Source organism: Caenorhabditis briggsae (genome assembly GCF_000004555.2).
Source record: "Caenorhabditis briggsae complete genome, chrIII, whole genome shotgun sequence".
Lineage (NCBI taxonomy): Eukaryota > Metazoa > Nematoda > Chromadorea > Rhabditida > Rhabditidae > Caenorhabditis > Caenorhabditis briggsae.
This window is the reverse complement of record NC_013490.2, coordinates 3,664,385-3,678,661: the sequence shown is the minus strand read 5'-3', so window position 1 is coordinate 3,678,661 and position 14,277 is coordinate 3,664,385. Positions and strand designations below refer to the sequence as shown.

The 14,277-nt window shown below is 35.7% G+C and overlaps 1 protein-coding gene across 1 annotated transcript in view; it reads right to left on the bottom strand.

The window, feature by feature from the left end:
• Positions 1–3,604: 3,604 nt before the first annotated feature.
• Positions 3,605–14,277, bottom strand: part of Cbr-gar-2 — a gene marked incomplete at both ends in the record, with an annotated part of 17,248 nt that continues 6,575 nt past the window's right edge. Inside the window, 11 exons of the mRNA XM_045243575.1 lie at positions 3,605–3,889; positions 5,466–5,759; positions 6,394–6,465; positions 7,017–7,247; positions 7,268–7,316; positions 7,363–7,499; positions 8,267–8,444; positions 11,995–12,110; positions 12,701–12,922; positions 12,982–13,066; positions 13,113–13,267. Coding sequence (XP_045096219.1) covers positions 3,605–3,889; positions 5,466–5,759; positions 6,394–6,465; positions 7,017–7,247; positions 7,268–7,316; positions 7,363–7,499; positions 8,267–8,444; positions 11,995–12,110; positions 12,701–12,922; positions 12,982–13,066; positions 13,113–13,267 — 1,824 coding nt within the window. The remainder of the gene's footprint in view (positions 3,890–5,465; positions 5,760–6,393; positions 6,466–7,016; positions 7,248–7,267; positions 7,317–7,362; positions 7,500–8,266; positions 8,445–11,994; positions 12,111–12,700; positions 12,923–12,981; positions 13,067–13,112; positions 13,268–14,277) is intronic.

Sequence of the window (14,277 nt, the reverse complement as noted above, 5' to 3'; positions counted from 1 at the left end):
AAAATGTTGCTGATATTATGATAAACGTTTTGTCAGTTTATTACTTTCTGATATCGTTCACAGAAAATGAGATATATGGGCTCAAAATTGACGGATTAGGTGGCGTTCTATTAGTGTTTACGGTAAAAGTTGTTAAAGGAGGGTAGACATCAAAAATTTCAAAATTTTTATTTTTACTCAAAAGATATAACTCTGAAGTATAAATATAGCTATGTACTTAAAAACCTGAAAAAAACACTTCAAGGACGAAAAAATGCTTTTTCTTTTTTGTCACCCCAATTTCTTCACTAGCTTGCTGTTGCGGCGTCGCTTCATAATGTGAAAAACGCGATGGTCGCCTCTTACACGCGTAGTGTAGTGGGTACGCTCAACGCTTAATGTCACTCTGCGTACAGCTGTCGTCCTCACCCTTATGTTTACCATCGGGCGCGCGTCCTCTTTTCGCCCGCGTGGCGCAGTCGGTAGCGGCCCTGTATCCCTGATCAGCTTGCCATGAGTTCAAATCCTCGAGGCACATTTGAACGGAATTTCGAGAACATTTTTTTTTTCATGTCCCCCCCCCCCTTTAGCGGAAATCAGAATTATCGAATTTCAATCCGAACATTTCTCTGCTCATGGTTTTTGGGCATTTTGCTCAATTTTCGATATTTCACTTCTTTTCGTCGATAAGGGTGTCGAAATCAGCAAAGAAGTTAAAATTTCGAAGATTCTGTATTCCATTAGCCCAAACCCACCTATTAGAATGCTATTGGGGTTTCCAACCGAACAGAGCTCTGGCCCACATCTTCAAAATGTCTCAACAGTGGTTCGAGACTCATTTGCAAGCCTCAACTAGCATAGAAGAATGGCCTGATTTCTCGACGGATTTAAGTTCGCTCCACTTCTCCGTGTTGGGATTCTGCGAAGCAAGAGTAACGCTAAATTTAATCCAAATTTGAAGCCCTGAAAAAATTCCTTGGTGGCGGTATGGATCCCTTTGACCTGCGTGCCACAGTGGATGCCCATCCGAGAGGTTTTCACGCTGTCATCGATCGGAAGAGGGACCGGGTGGAGTAACTCTAGATGATAATTACTTGTTATCACATCGATATAACCCCTGTAAAGTTTCATACTTCTCTGATTTTCAGTTTTCGAGTTACGCCATCTCAAACTATTGCGGGTAATTAACAGCCACCCTGTACTATTTTGCTTTTTTACTCAAAATTATAGGCTTAGGCTCAAACGCCCTACACCCCACGATCTTATTTACTTTCTCAACTAATAAGAACTCAATGTACCCTTGAACCCTGGGCCAAATTTTAGAAATTTAAAGGGGGCCAGACAGCAAAAATTTCGGGGGAAATTTCAGGGGGCGTGCATTCTGACGTCGCGGTGTTCGCACCTAAAGCACGCAATCCCACACGCAAACAATTTTATTTTTTTATTTCCCGACTTTATTTTTTTTCAATTTTTAACGACTTCAAACATTAAAAAAGCTCTTTTTTCTTATTTATTATAAAACCCATATAAAAGTAAATTTTTTATGTAAATTTAAAGTTCTATCGACCGATTATTTTGCCAGTCGCCCGTGTTTTTATAGGCATGCGAAAAAAACTATTTTCTCTTCGATAACCGTTTCTTCACTGTTCCTATTTATCTCATTACTTCTCGTTATTACTCTAGGAATAAAAAACTGTTTTATGACTGGGGTTTTCAGAGACGTCTTCATTTTTACTGCTTCCTTCACCTTCCGACGACCATCCCTGCACGAGTATTGTTTTAATTATGTGGTTTTTTTTTCAATTGTTATGTCTCTTTCTAAAAATTAATTGTAGTTTTTTTCATAATTTATTTGTTAACATAATAAAACACGTTTCTTCATTTTCAACTGATTTTGATACCTCGGCGGCACGCTGGTAGCCCTTCAAAAATTCCGAGTTCAAAAAGTTCAATCCGAAGGAAACAAGGGAAGAAAAAAGTAAAAACACCAGCAGGGATTGAACCTCTGACCTCCTGAATACTAGCCAAGAGCGTACCCACTACACTACGCGTGTAAGAGGCGACCATCGCGTTTTTCACATTATGAAGCGACGCCGCAACAGCAAGCTAGTGAAGAAATTGGGGTGACAAAAAAGAAAAAGCATTTTTTCGTCCTTGAAGTGTTTTTTTCAGGTTTTTAAGTACATAGCTATATTTATACTTCAGAGTTATATCTTTTGAGTAAAAATAAAAATTTTGAAATTTTTGATGTCTACCCTCCTTTAACAACTTTTACCGTAAACACTAATAGAACGCCACCTAATCCGTCAATTTTGAGCCCATATATCTCATTTTCTGTGAACGATATCAGAAAGTAATAAACTGACAAAACGTTTATCATAATATCAGCAACATTTTGTTATTTTACTACATTTTGATAGCATTCACAGAAAAGGAGATACATGAGCTCAAAGTTGGCGGTTTAGGTGGCGTTTTATTAGTAGCCGAAACTTGGGGACACTCAAACCCTTATTAAGACCTGACAAATCTAAAATAAGCCTCAACTTTTTTCCGTTATCAGCTACATGAAGGGGACTACAAACTAACGGTTTATCCGTGGGAACTACTACTCCTGCTTCTAATAACTTCGCAACTTCTTCATGAACAAAAACCTCGTACTTCTTTGACGTTTTCCTAATCCTTAAAGGTCGGGGAAGCTCAAAATTGTGAAATATAACCAAATCTAACTTAATCTCAATAACCTAATCTCAAAATCCTTCTTAAAGGTGGGGGGGACATGAAAAAAAATAATGTTCTCGAAATTCCGTTCAAAGATGCCCCTCGAGGAGTTGAACTTGTGAGGGCGATGATTGAGGGTGCGGCGCCGCTACCGACTGAGCCACGAGAGCAAAGAGAAAGCGCACGCCTGATTGCATACATAAAGGCGAGGACGACAGCTGTACGCAGAGTGACATTAAGCGTTGTACACCGTGACGGTAGAATGCATACTCTGGCTCCAAAAAAATCCCCGAAAAATCTCCAGTCCCTGAGAAATTGTGACTGTGTAACGCCGGGTCCTCTATTTGAAGGGACAGAGCAATCCATCAGGCTCTTCCCTCCGACTCAATAAATCATTACAATGATAATCTTGTTTCTGTACATGTTAATAATAAACTACCAACATCCAGTTTAACAAGGATCTTGTGGCACCAGGATTCTTAACGTTATCGTCAACTTCATCGTTTTTTTTTCTGTGTACTTTCTAACGTTTTCTAGTTTTTTTTGTTTTTCAATTTATCGTTTTTTAAAAGTAATTTTCAGGTTTAAAAAGTTAAAATCTAGGTCATGGCATAAAAATTATGTAGCTTCAATTTGAAAAAAAAAAAAGATTTTCTAAAAAATTCATTTCTTAAAAATCAAAAAATATATTATCACAGTATCAATATAAAATATCCATGTAGAAGGTGATCAGAGAAACAATTATCACAAAAAACAAAGCGCTTTTTTTTGTTCAATGATGATCTTCACAATGTTTTTGCAAGTTCGCTCTAATGCAAATGGCATGAATAGACAGAAAGGAAAGAAAGAATGGGATGATAGGGAAAAAATGGGGGATTTTGAGAGGTAAAAAAAAGAAAAAGGAGATCTAGACCCTTCTGAAGTCTCCTTTAAAAATTCTGGTCAACGTCTTCTTGAATTGCTGATTGGCCATAGCGTAACAGAATGGATTCAACGGGGAGTTCATATAACACAGATAATAGGAAATCGTATATAATGTATTGAATGATGGCGATGCTTTGCACGTCTCACAGAATCCGTAAATTGTTGCCAAAACGTAAAATGGTGTCCAGAGAATGATAAATGATCCCAGAATGAATGTGATTGTTCGGAGAGCCTTTCGAGCACGATTTTCTGATCGCGATTTGTATTCCTGAAACACAAAAATTAGATTTTTTGAAGAAATTTTCTAAGGGAAAGAAAAGAAGTTGAAAATAAGAAAAAAAAAGAAGGAATTTGCATTTTGGGACAAGTCACTTCAAGAGAAAAAACACTAGACAAGGACATTAAGACAAAAAATCAAAGCCAATTTTTTTGAAAATGTCTGTAACTCCCTAAATTTTGTTCAGAATTTTAAAATATAAATAATTAGATTTAACTCAAAATAAGCTTTGAAATAAGTATTATCATGGCATATTTCGAGCGAAAAGTGTCCCGAGTGGAAAACTACAGTAACTTTTTACTTTTGCCTAAAAATCGATAAGCGAATATTTATATAATTGGATTCAGCTCAAAAGGAGCTTTACAATGAGTAATAATGGCTGAATTTTTTCTAACTTTCTTTTTTTGAAAAACTACAGTAATCCTATGGTAAAAGTACCGTAACTCCCTAAAAATTGTTCAGAATTTTATAAAACATGTATCATCAGATTAAACTTAAAAAAGAGCTTTCCAATGAGTATAATCATTGCGAATTTAGTTTTTGGAAGAAAATTCGCTCTAATGATAATTTATGAAAACAGAAACTTCAAGCTACTGTAACTTCGGCAGTTTTGCTCAGATTCTTATTAAAACTATACCATCAGATTCAGCTTAAAAAGAGTTTTCAAACGAGTACAAAAGGGACCCGTCTGGAAAACTACAGTAATCCGAAGACAAAAGTTTAAAAGTGCAACAAAAAGTTTGAAATACGTTAACCAACATCATAGCTGTCAAAAGCATAACATTTTCAAAGAAAAGAAAATTTTAGCAACTATTTTTCAGAACATTTGGGAGATTTTGGGAGCAAATGCGCTCTAATGTTAATAAGAACATCATAGTACTGTAACTCTCTCAGTTTTGCTCAGAATTTTGTGAAAAGTTTATATCATAAAAATTGGCTAGAAAAGAGCTTTTAAATGAGTATAATCATGGCTCAATTTGAAAATTTTCAGAAAATGCGCTCTAATGAAAATATGTTACAACGGAAACTTTAAACTACCGTAACTCTTTTTTTTTGTTCAGAATTGTGTTAAAACTATACCAATAGAATCAGCTAAAAAAGAGCTTTCGAATGACTATACTCATGTTTAATTTTTTTAAATTTGTTCTTTATAAAATGCGCTCTAATGACAAGAAAACTTTAAACTACTGTAACTTGCTCAGTTTTGCTCACAATCTTATGTCAATTATATCATTAGAATAAACTCAAAAAGAGCTTTCGAATGAATATAATCATGCCACATTTCAGAAAAAAGGGTCATCATTGGAAAAATACAGTAACCCAAAAAAGAATGTTCAAAGACGCAAATAACATAGACTGACCCATAATTTCAAAAAAGGTTACTGTAAGCAGAATAAATAGCATTTTTTTCGAATCCTAGAGTTCTTGAAATCCCCATTCCCCCAGAAAGTTCTAGAAAAACATGCAAAACTTTTTTGTAGAAAAGTAGTATAAAAGGAAAAATGTTGTTTTTAGAAGTGGGTAGAAGCCAAGCGTCTAAACCAAAAAGCGCCTCTTTTTGTGTTACCTTTTTACGTTGAAAAAAGTTAAGAGCCGATAATACACTCTGAAATTGAAGAGTAATTGTGACCGGATGTCGCCGGACACCACCACCCAACCGATGATTTGATTGTGTTTGAGGAATTGAGAGATTTGATGAGGAAGGATTACTGTAGTAGGGGGCGGTGGAGCTCACTTTTTTGTTATTCCGTTTTCGTTTACTTCGAATACTGTGACTTCGCATTTGGGTTATCAGACGGCGCACTTTTCCGCCGGCGGTGCTTTTCACACTTTCCACACGAGACACGGCAATTAAGGGAACCTGCAAAATTGGTGGTTTGTTTCTGAATTATCTCGGTTCCTGTAAGAGACATCAAAAAGTGGCCAATTAACAATATGTTGCTGATTTCATGATAAAAATTTTGTTAGTTGACTACTTTCCCATATCTTTTACAGGAACTGAGATAGATAAGCTCGAAGTGAGATAATTCGGATCAAAGTTGACGGACAGGGTGCAACTCTATTATAGACTACTGTAGTTTTGACTACTGTATTTCAGAATTCAATCAAGTTTTGAAATGTGATGGTCTCGTCGAACTTGTAAATTCTAAACGGAGAAACCACCCGGCTTACTTCCGCCGACTGAGCTACATTGTGTTGTTTCAACATTGACCAGATTTATCTCAGCTCCAGTAAAAGATATCAAAAAATGGTCAATCAAAAAAAATATAGTTGACATTATGATAAACATTTTGTCAGTTGACCACTTTTTGATATATCTCTGATAGGAATCGAGATAAATTGACTCAAAGTTCAAGAGTGTGAATAGGGGGAGATGCGATTGGACGAGACGCAGAGAAACCAGACATTCTCGTTTCTCTGCATCTCTTCGATGTATGTATTCCGAACAAAAGTTTCCAGAGCAAGTTTGCAACTTTCAGATTGGATTACTGTACCTTCACTTCGTTTGGATCGTGATTCTCCGGCGGTGTTTCTTCTTTTTGCTCTGATTCTTTCGATGTCGATGGCTGGAAATATTAAACATTTGGATTTTTCTAACGGATTGAAAAAATACAGATCTAAAGCTGATTCGTAATAGCATTTTTTTTTCAAAAAATCAGCTCCCAGAGCCTTTTCAGGATTTTCTTAAAGGCACAAGAACGAACTACCGTATCCCATTGAACTCGTCAAACCGGTCGCCCCAACTTTGAATGGAATTTATCTAGGTTTCTGTGAAAGGTATCAAAAAGTGGTCCACTGATAAAATGTTTATCATAATATCATTAATTTTTTGTTAGTTGGCTAATTCTTGATATCTCTCACAAGAACCGAGATAAATTTATTCAAAGATAGAGGACCCTTGAATTAGGTCAAACGCTTCTGTTAATGTCTCGATTCCTATATCTCGATTCCTGTGAAATCAAAAAGTCAAAAAGTGGTTAACTGATAAAATCAAAAAGTGGTTAACTGATAAAATGTTTGTCTTGATGTGTTAAACATTTTGTAGTTTATCTCTTTTTGATATCTGTTACAGTAACCGACATAAATAAGAATAAAGTTAGGGGACATAGGGTCTAACCTGTTGTTCATCCTCTGCAGCAATTGTAACATGATGCATTCCCCCATTTTCAATCCCTGATTTCTTCTTTTCTTCTCCTCCTTGCTCTCCTTTAATCTCTTCATTTCCATTTTGATCTTCCTTAATTCCACTCATAATTTCATCCAAATTCTCAATTAATTCCACAACAGGCGTATCGATATTTCCTCTTTGTGTCGAGCACTTCTCGATAATCGAATACTCATTGCTCTTCTTAAATCATCATGTCCCACCATGGATGACACACTATCGGCATCAATAAAGGGCAAGGAGAGTTCGGGTCTGGAAATTGGAGAGAATTCCAAATTCCAAAAGAAAAAGGACTCACTTAAAATGCGCATGATGATTCTCTGTATTCATCTCTTCGTGTGATGCTTGTGATGGTTCTGGGGAAACACACGGAGCTGTACTTTCTCTTTCGATCACAGATGATGGCTCTTGACGAGAGAATCCATTGGTTAGCTGCTCCGAAATTATGGAGAAGTTTGGATTGCTGAAAATGTAGAATTTTAGAATTTTAGAATTTTAGAATTTTAGAATTTTAGAATTTTAGAATTTTAGAATTTTAGAATTTTAGAATTTTAGAATTTTAGAATTTTAGAATTTTAGAATTTTAGAATTTTGGAATTTTAGAATTTTAGAATTTTAGAATTTTAGAATTTTAGATATCTCTGATTTGCCGATGCCTGGAAATTTCTGGAAATTTTCTGGAAAATTTTAAGAAATTCGGAAAAATTATGAAATTGAAAATTTGTTTAAACTTTTTGAATTTATAAAACAATCTGAAAAATTAAAATTTTTTCGAAAAAATAGGAAAATTCTCTGAGTCTACTTGGACCCAAATTATCTCGGTTACTGCAAAAGCTACCAAAAAGTGGTCAACTACTAAAATATTCATCATAATAATAGTAACATTTTGTTAGTTGATTACTTTTTGATATCGTTTACAGTATCCGAGATATCATAAAACCTGTAATAGAAGGGCTCCCACAAGTTTGAGCTCAATTATCTCGATTCCTGAAAAAGATATTGAAAAGTAGTCAATGGAGAAAATAGATTTGATATTATGATGAATAATTCGTCACTTGGCCACTTTTTGAAATCTTTTTCAGGAACCGAAATAAATTGGCTCAAAGTTAAAAAGCTCTTCTATTACATGTTTCATGGTAACCCGGCGTGGGTCCAATTTGAAAGTGTGAGGACCCGCCTTTAGAGATTTTTTTTTCGAAAACCCACCTATAAGTATTCTCATCCGGAGGTGTTGGTGGTCTTGGAATCTCCAAATCCTTTGTAAAATCAATATTATTATTATGAAGTGTCATATGATTCCGAAAAACGGGCGGTGGCGTTCCAACAGCAGTTGTTTGTGTCGTTGGCATTGTAGTCGTCGGTTGAGCAGTTCGGAAACATCTGAAAAAGAAAACACGTGGATTTTGAATAGTCCCTTTTTGTCTGGGGGAGTCTCTGGGATTTGATTTGTTATGTACGTATGTACTCAGTGCCCGAAGGGCACACAACTACCCATTCCACACGTCATCAGATATATACGGGGCGGTCAGAAGAAGAAGAAGAAGAAGAAGAAGAAGAAGAAGAAGAAGAAGAAGAAGAAGAAGAAGAAGAAGAGATAGAAAGAAAGAAGAAGGAAAAGGTAATGTGATTTAAGGAAAAACGGAAAAGACTAACGGGAAATGGGGCATAGAAGAAGGCATCAGAAGACGTCGGCAGAGAGATTCAGAATCACTTTGAATCCCCCCCACCGGAATGGTCACTTTCAATTCATGTCAAAAGGGTTGCGCTATTCATAATTGAATAGGATTATTATTTTTGGAAAAGAGAGCTACAAAAAATGACATTTTGTTAGGGATTAGGACATCTGGATACACAGACAAACCGATGAATCGGTTTGCAGACGACAGATTTAACGACAAATTGCGTACTTTTGAGAACAGTTTGATTATTACCTGGAATTGTTGAAAATCGAAATTTTCCAGAATTTAAAACTCTTGAAAATACAAACGATTGGAAAGTTTCAAATTTTCAAAATTACAAAAAATACAAACTTCTGAAAATATCAAGATTTGAAATTTTTGAACATTGTGAACATTTCTTCAAAATTCTACAATTCTACAGTACATGAGATCTTACGACAAAATGCAGAAAAAAATATACTTTTTAAATTTGACTTTTCAATGTATCAGACTTCACGACAAATTGCGTATCGCTTCCAACTTTTTTAGTATCGTAACCCACGATTTTCAGCATAGTACACCATACGACAAAATGCAGACAAAATCAAAATGTTTAAATTTCGCAGTTTTAATGCATCAGATTTTACGACAAGTTGCGTACCGTTTCCATAGAAATGCAAGTTTTCCTGTATATCATATCTTACGACAAAATACAGAAAAGAGGGGACTTGGATTTTTAATGTATCAGATATAACGACTAGTTGCGTAGTGTTACCATAAGAAAAGTCCATCATATCATAAGACAAAATACAGACGAAAACAAGTTTTTTTTTTAAATTTAATTTTCCAATGTATCAGATTTTAGGACAAATTGTGTACCATGTTCCCAGGATGAATGTACATCAGATCTTACGATAAAATGCAGACAAAACTGAAACTATTCACATTTCAATGCATCAGCTTTTACGACAAGTTACGTACTGTTTTCAAACGAATGAAAGTTTTATGTACAGTACGGTTTATCACAAAATGCAGACAATTAATGCATCAAATCTTACGACGAATAGTTCCCATAAGGTAAATACATTAAGTCTTACGACAAAATGCAGACCAAATCTTCGAAAGACTACTGTAGATGACGCCATTTTCACTATTTGATCTTTGAATTGTTAGACCAACTCATTAAAAAAAAAAAACTCATCCTAATTTGGTCTTTAAAAAAAGTGCAACTCGTTTTCCCAAAAAAAAAATGACCCCCAAAAATTTTCCTTCCTCTTTTCTTTCTCTAATTATTCTGGTCCCTTTTCCTTCTTTCCCCCTTTTTCTCGAAAAACGAAAATTCTGATAGAAGATTTCACTCTTCCTCTTATCTCGAGAAAAAAAACCACTTCAAAACTTTTCTCTCTTCAGAAAAAAAATCTCACATTTCATTCCCCTTTTACCATCTTCTAAATATTTTCTTCTTCTGGAGAAGAAGAAGAGAAAAAAAGAAGAAGAAGAAGAAGAAGAAGGAAAAATTGAATTCAATTGAGCAATACACAAGCAAAACCAACAGGACCAAGAAATTCCGAAAAAGGTCGAACATTTTCCAGAAAAATTTGCATTTTTATATCTATGGGTACATTTTTTGGGAGAAATGGGAATAGTAAAAAACCAGGAAATTGGAAAAAAACGGACCAAAATTTAAATAGTCTGAAAGCAAGAAAAAAGGGAAGAGAGTTCAGAAGATGATTGGTTTTGAAATTGGATCAGTTCAAAATTTGCAACGAAAAAGTCTGCAAATTGTCGTAAAGTCTTGGGTTCTCCAGAAAATCACGTATTTTGAGATTGGGATTCTGAATTTCTGAATCTCCAGTTTTTTTGAGATTCTGAGATTTCAAAAATCTGAGATTCTGAGATTCTGAGATTCTGAGATTCTGAGATTCTGAGATTCTGAGATTCTGAGATTTTGAGATTCTAAGATAATGAGATTTTGAGATTCTGAGATTCTGAGATTCTGAGATTCTGAGATTTTTGAAACTCCAATTTTCTGAGATTCTAATTATTGAGATTCTGAAATTTGGAGAGTTTGAAATTATTGAAAAAAGTGGAAACGGGTTACGGTAGTCAGGAGAATGCATCGCGCTTCACGACACATTGCGTACTTTTCAGAAAAAAATTTTGAAAAAATCTAAAAAATTGAAGTTTCGAAAAATCGAAAATTTTGCAATTTCGAAATTTGAAATTCTAAAATTCTAAAATTCTAAAATTCTAAAATTCTAAAATTCTAAAATTCTAAAATTCTAAAATTCTAAAATTCTAAAATTCTAAAATTCTAAAATTCTAAAATTCTAAAATTCTAAAATTCTAAAATTCTAAAATTCTAAAATTCTAAAATTCTAAAATTCTAAAATTCTAAAATTCTAAAATTCTTTATTTTTTTTTCGATCCCTCATTTCCCAATTTCCCTAAACCCTTCCTTTTCTCCAGAACCCCAAAAATTGTTTTATCGTTCCCCACTGGTTCCAATGTTTTCCACTCAAGCAGTGATTCAGTGAACAGACACTCGAGATCATAAATTTCCAATTTTCCTAAATTCAAGAGAGATTTCTGACTCAACAACGTCTTCTCTTTCTCCTTACAAACCCCCGAAAATTCTATTTCTCTTTTCCAGAAGTATCTCTTCTTCTTCTTCTTCTCCTTCAAACCACTTTTCCCTGATAATCAGCAAAAGTGGGGGTTCACAGGCTTCTTTTTTTCCTTGCTTTTTTCGACCCCAGAAGACGTCAGAAGTCTCCAGGGAAGGTTCTAGAAAACCAAGAAGAATACATATGCGTTGAGATTTATGCGCATTTCTTCACATTTCGCCACTTGTCTTTTTGTCTCCCGGGGACATGGAAGAATAACTGATTGAAATGGATTGCCTTATGGTTGCGGAAAAATAGGAGAGCGAAACTTTTGATTTATAGGTTAGCAGAGGAAAAACGGACCAAGAACTGGTTTCACCACAGTGAACTGTAGTGAGTACGGAGAGCCATGATGAGGGCGAAAGGGGGAGGAAAAGCCCGCTATTGTATACGCCGTTTCTTCTCCTGGTCGCTGTGGTCACCCATGGTGTTGTTGCTAGCACATCTCACTTTTGCACACGCGGCCGCAGGTTCGAGTCCGACAGGCGGCAAATTTTTTTAGAAACAGATTTTAGAGATGAGTACGAAAAGAAACCCCTGCCTTGTTTATACTTGTTTTAAAGCCCGTTCTCTACGGATTCTAGCTATATAATTCAAAAAACTCACTTGCTACTATTTGATGTATCATTTGGCGAATCGGAGCTACTGTTTCCAGCGTCACTCGTTCGAACACTGACTTCGGGTCGTCGCATTTCTGTCAGAAGAGCGAGCCGTTTGGTTTTCTGAAAAATCATAAAAATAAAGGTGTAATTGCGCTCTATTGGACTTTTTGGAAAATTTAACATTTTCTAATATTATCGCTGTCTGAGAAAAAAGGTTGAGACGCAGAGAAAAAATGTCTGCGTCTCCACCTAACATGTGCTATTAAGGCTGGCCGCTTCGATATTCCAACCGTATTCCTCAGGTAAACGATTCGGAATTAGATCTGAGAAAATAATAGTTAGAAAGTTTGTGGAACTGCAAAACTGATCGAAACTGAGTTTTACACACTTTTTCAGGTTACTGTAAGTCCTTTTGATTTTTGAAAAATTTGCATTGAAAAACCGGTTTTATCAATTTTTGTATTTTAATATTATCCTGGTACTGAAAATTGGAGCCAAAAGTCCCACAATGATAAATACAGTAACCTGAAAATATTGTTATTTTCGTATACATATTTTCTCGATTTTTGTGCTTTTTCAGACTTTTCTTCAACTTTGGAAAATAAAAATATTTATATGGTCACTGTAGTTGTCGTTGTGGGACCTTCAGTAAATGTTTTGCACCTAAATGTTAGAGATTCTAGAGTTCTCTCTGCGTCTCTTCTCCTCACCTGATCACTCTTCAATGCCAACTTCTTCGCCGCTCGATAAATTCCCCAATAGAGATAAAGCATAACGAATAGTGTGGTCCAGTAGTATGAAATGTACATTCCCATATTCAAATATGGATTTGTCATGAATTGCACATAACACTCGTTCGATTTCAATATCCTTCCTTCACCCGTAAACGTGCCATATCCGAAAATCGATACCGAGAATAGAATGCTGGGAACCTGAAAAGTACGCAAATTGTCGTGAAATTTGAGGTATTGGATTCAAAATGTTGACTTACAAGCCATATAAAAATGATAATGAGAACGACGCGACCGGGAGTCCTCCAGTTTCGGTATGTCGCTGGTTTCTTCACCGAATAGTACCTGGAAGAGGAGATTTTTCTAGGCCATGTTGATCGGCCACGCCTACCTATCAACAGTAATCCCAAGTACGGTATAAATCGATGCCAAACAGACGATGTAGTCGATGGAAAGCCAAAAATCACATAGGACGTCTCCCCAAATCCATTCATTGTTATTCAGATAGAATGTCGTATAGACTGGGATTCCTTCGAGGCCGATGAGCTGAAAAAACTAGGTCATGGGGCTTTTTATAACAGAGTTTTTATTATCCAACTCTATTTACACATAAAAAACCAAAAAAACCCACAGAGGTTTCGAACCCCTGACCTCTTGAACGGCATCCTGTAGTATTAGCCGCTGCGTTACAGGACGCAACAAACACAAAGGAGGCATTTGCCATACAAGAAGGGAGGGCGTTGTGGGGCTGAACGCCGGCCAAGAGCTTCCATGGAATAAGGAATTCCAAAAAATCGAAATTTGCCTCATGACCTAGAAAATTCTTACTGGCCTAGAAATCCAAAACTAGGTCATTTTTAAACCCAAAATACTTTTACTTCCGGTATTTTGTTCACTATACGTTCCGTCATAAGGATTAACCGGACTCAACTTCTTTTCTTTTTTTTTTGTCTTTTTCTTTTCCCTCTCTCCTCTCTCCCTTTTTTTCAAAACGGACCACAAAACGAGTAGAAAGAATTATAATAGGTGATGTTTGAAGCTTCAAGAGAATTCTATTCAGAAGGTCCTTCCTCTTTTTTAAATCTTCAAATCGACCAGATGACGTGGGGAGATGTCCAGGTGTCCAGATGTCCCCTCCCAAGGTATACAAAATATATTCTGGACAGAAAATTTTGTATACAACTCTTCTAAACGACGTCTTCTTCTCCTTTTTTCCAAAATAGGCTTCGTTTGGGCAAATCGACGTCTTCTACTTCTTCTCCTCTTTCTCTCTCTCTCTCTCTCTCTCTCTCTCTCTCTCTCTCTCTCTCTCTCTCTCTCTCTCTCCTCGGTCTAGCATGTTTACTCTCGAGATCAAAATCGACTCTAATTATTCTATTCATCCATTGAGGACAGTCCTTTTTTTCCATCCCAAAGCTGAACAGTTATCGTGTCAAAAAACATATATAGATAATGATGTGCATATGAATTGACAAAACAAGAATGAATGATATTTATATTTTTACTTTTTGGCATTGTGTGGCTCTGAATTACACACACTACATAATAAACTGAAT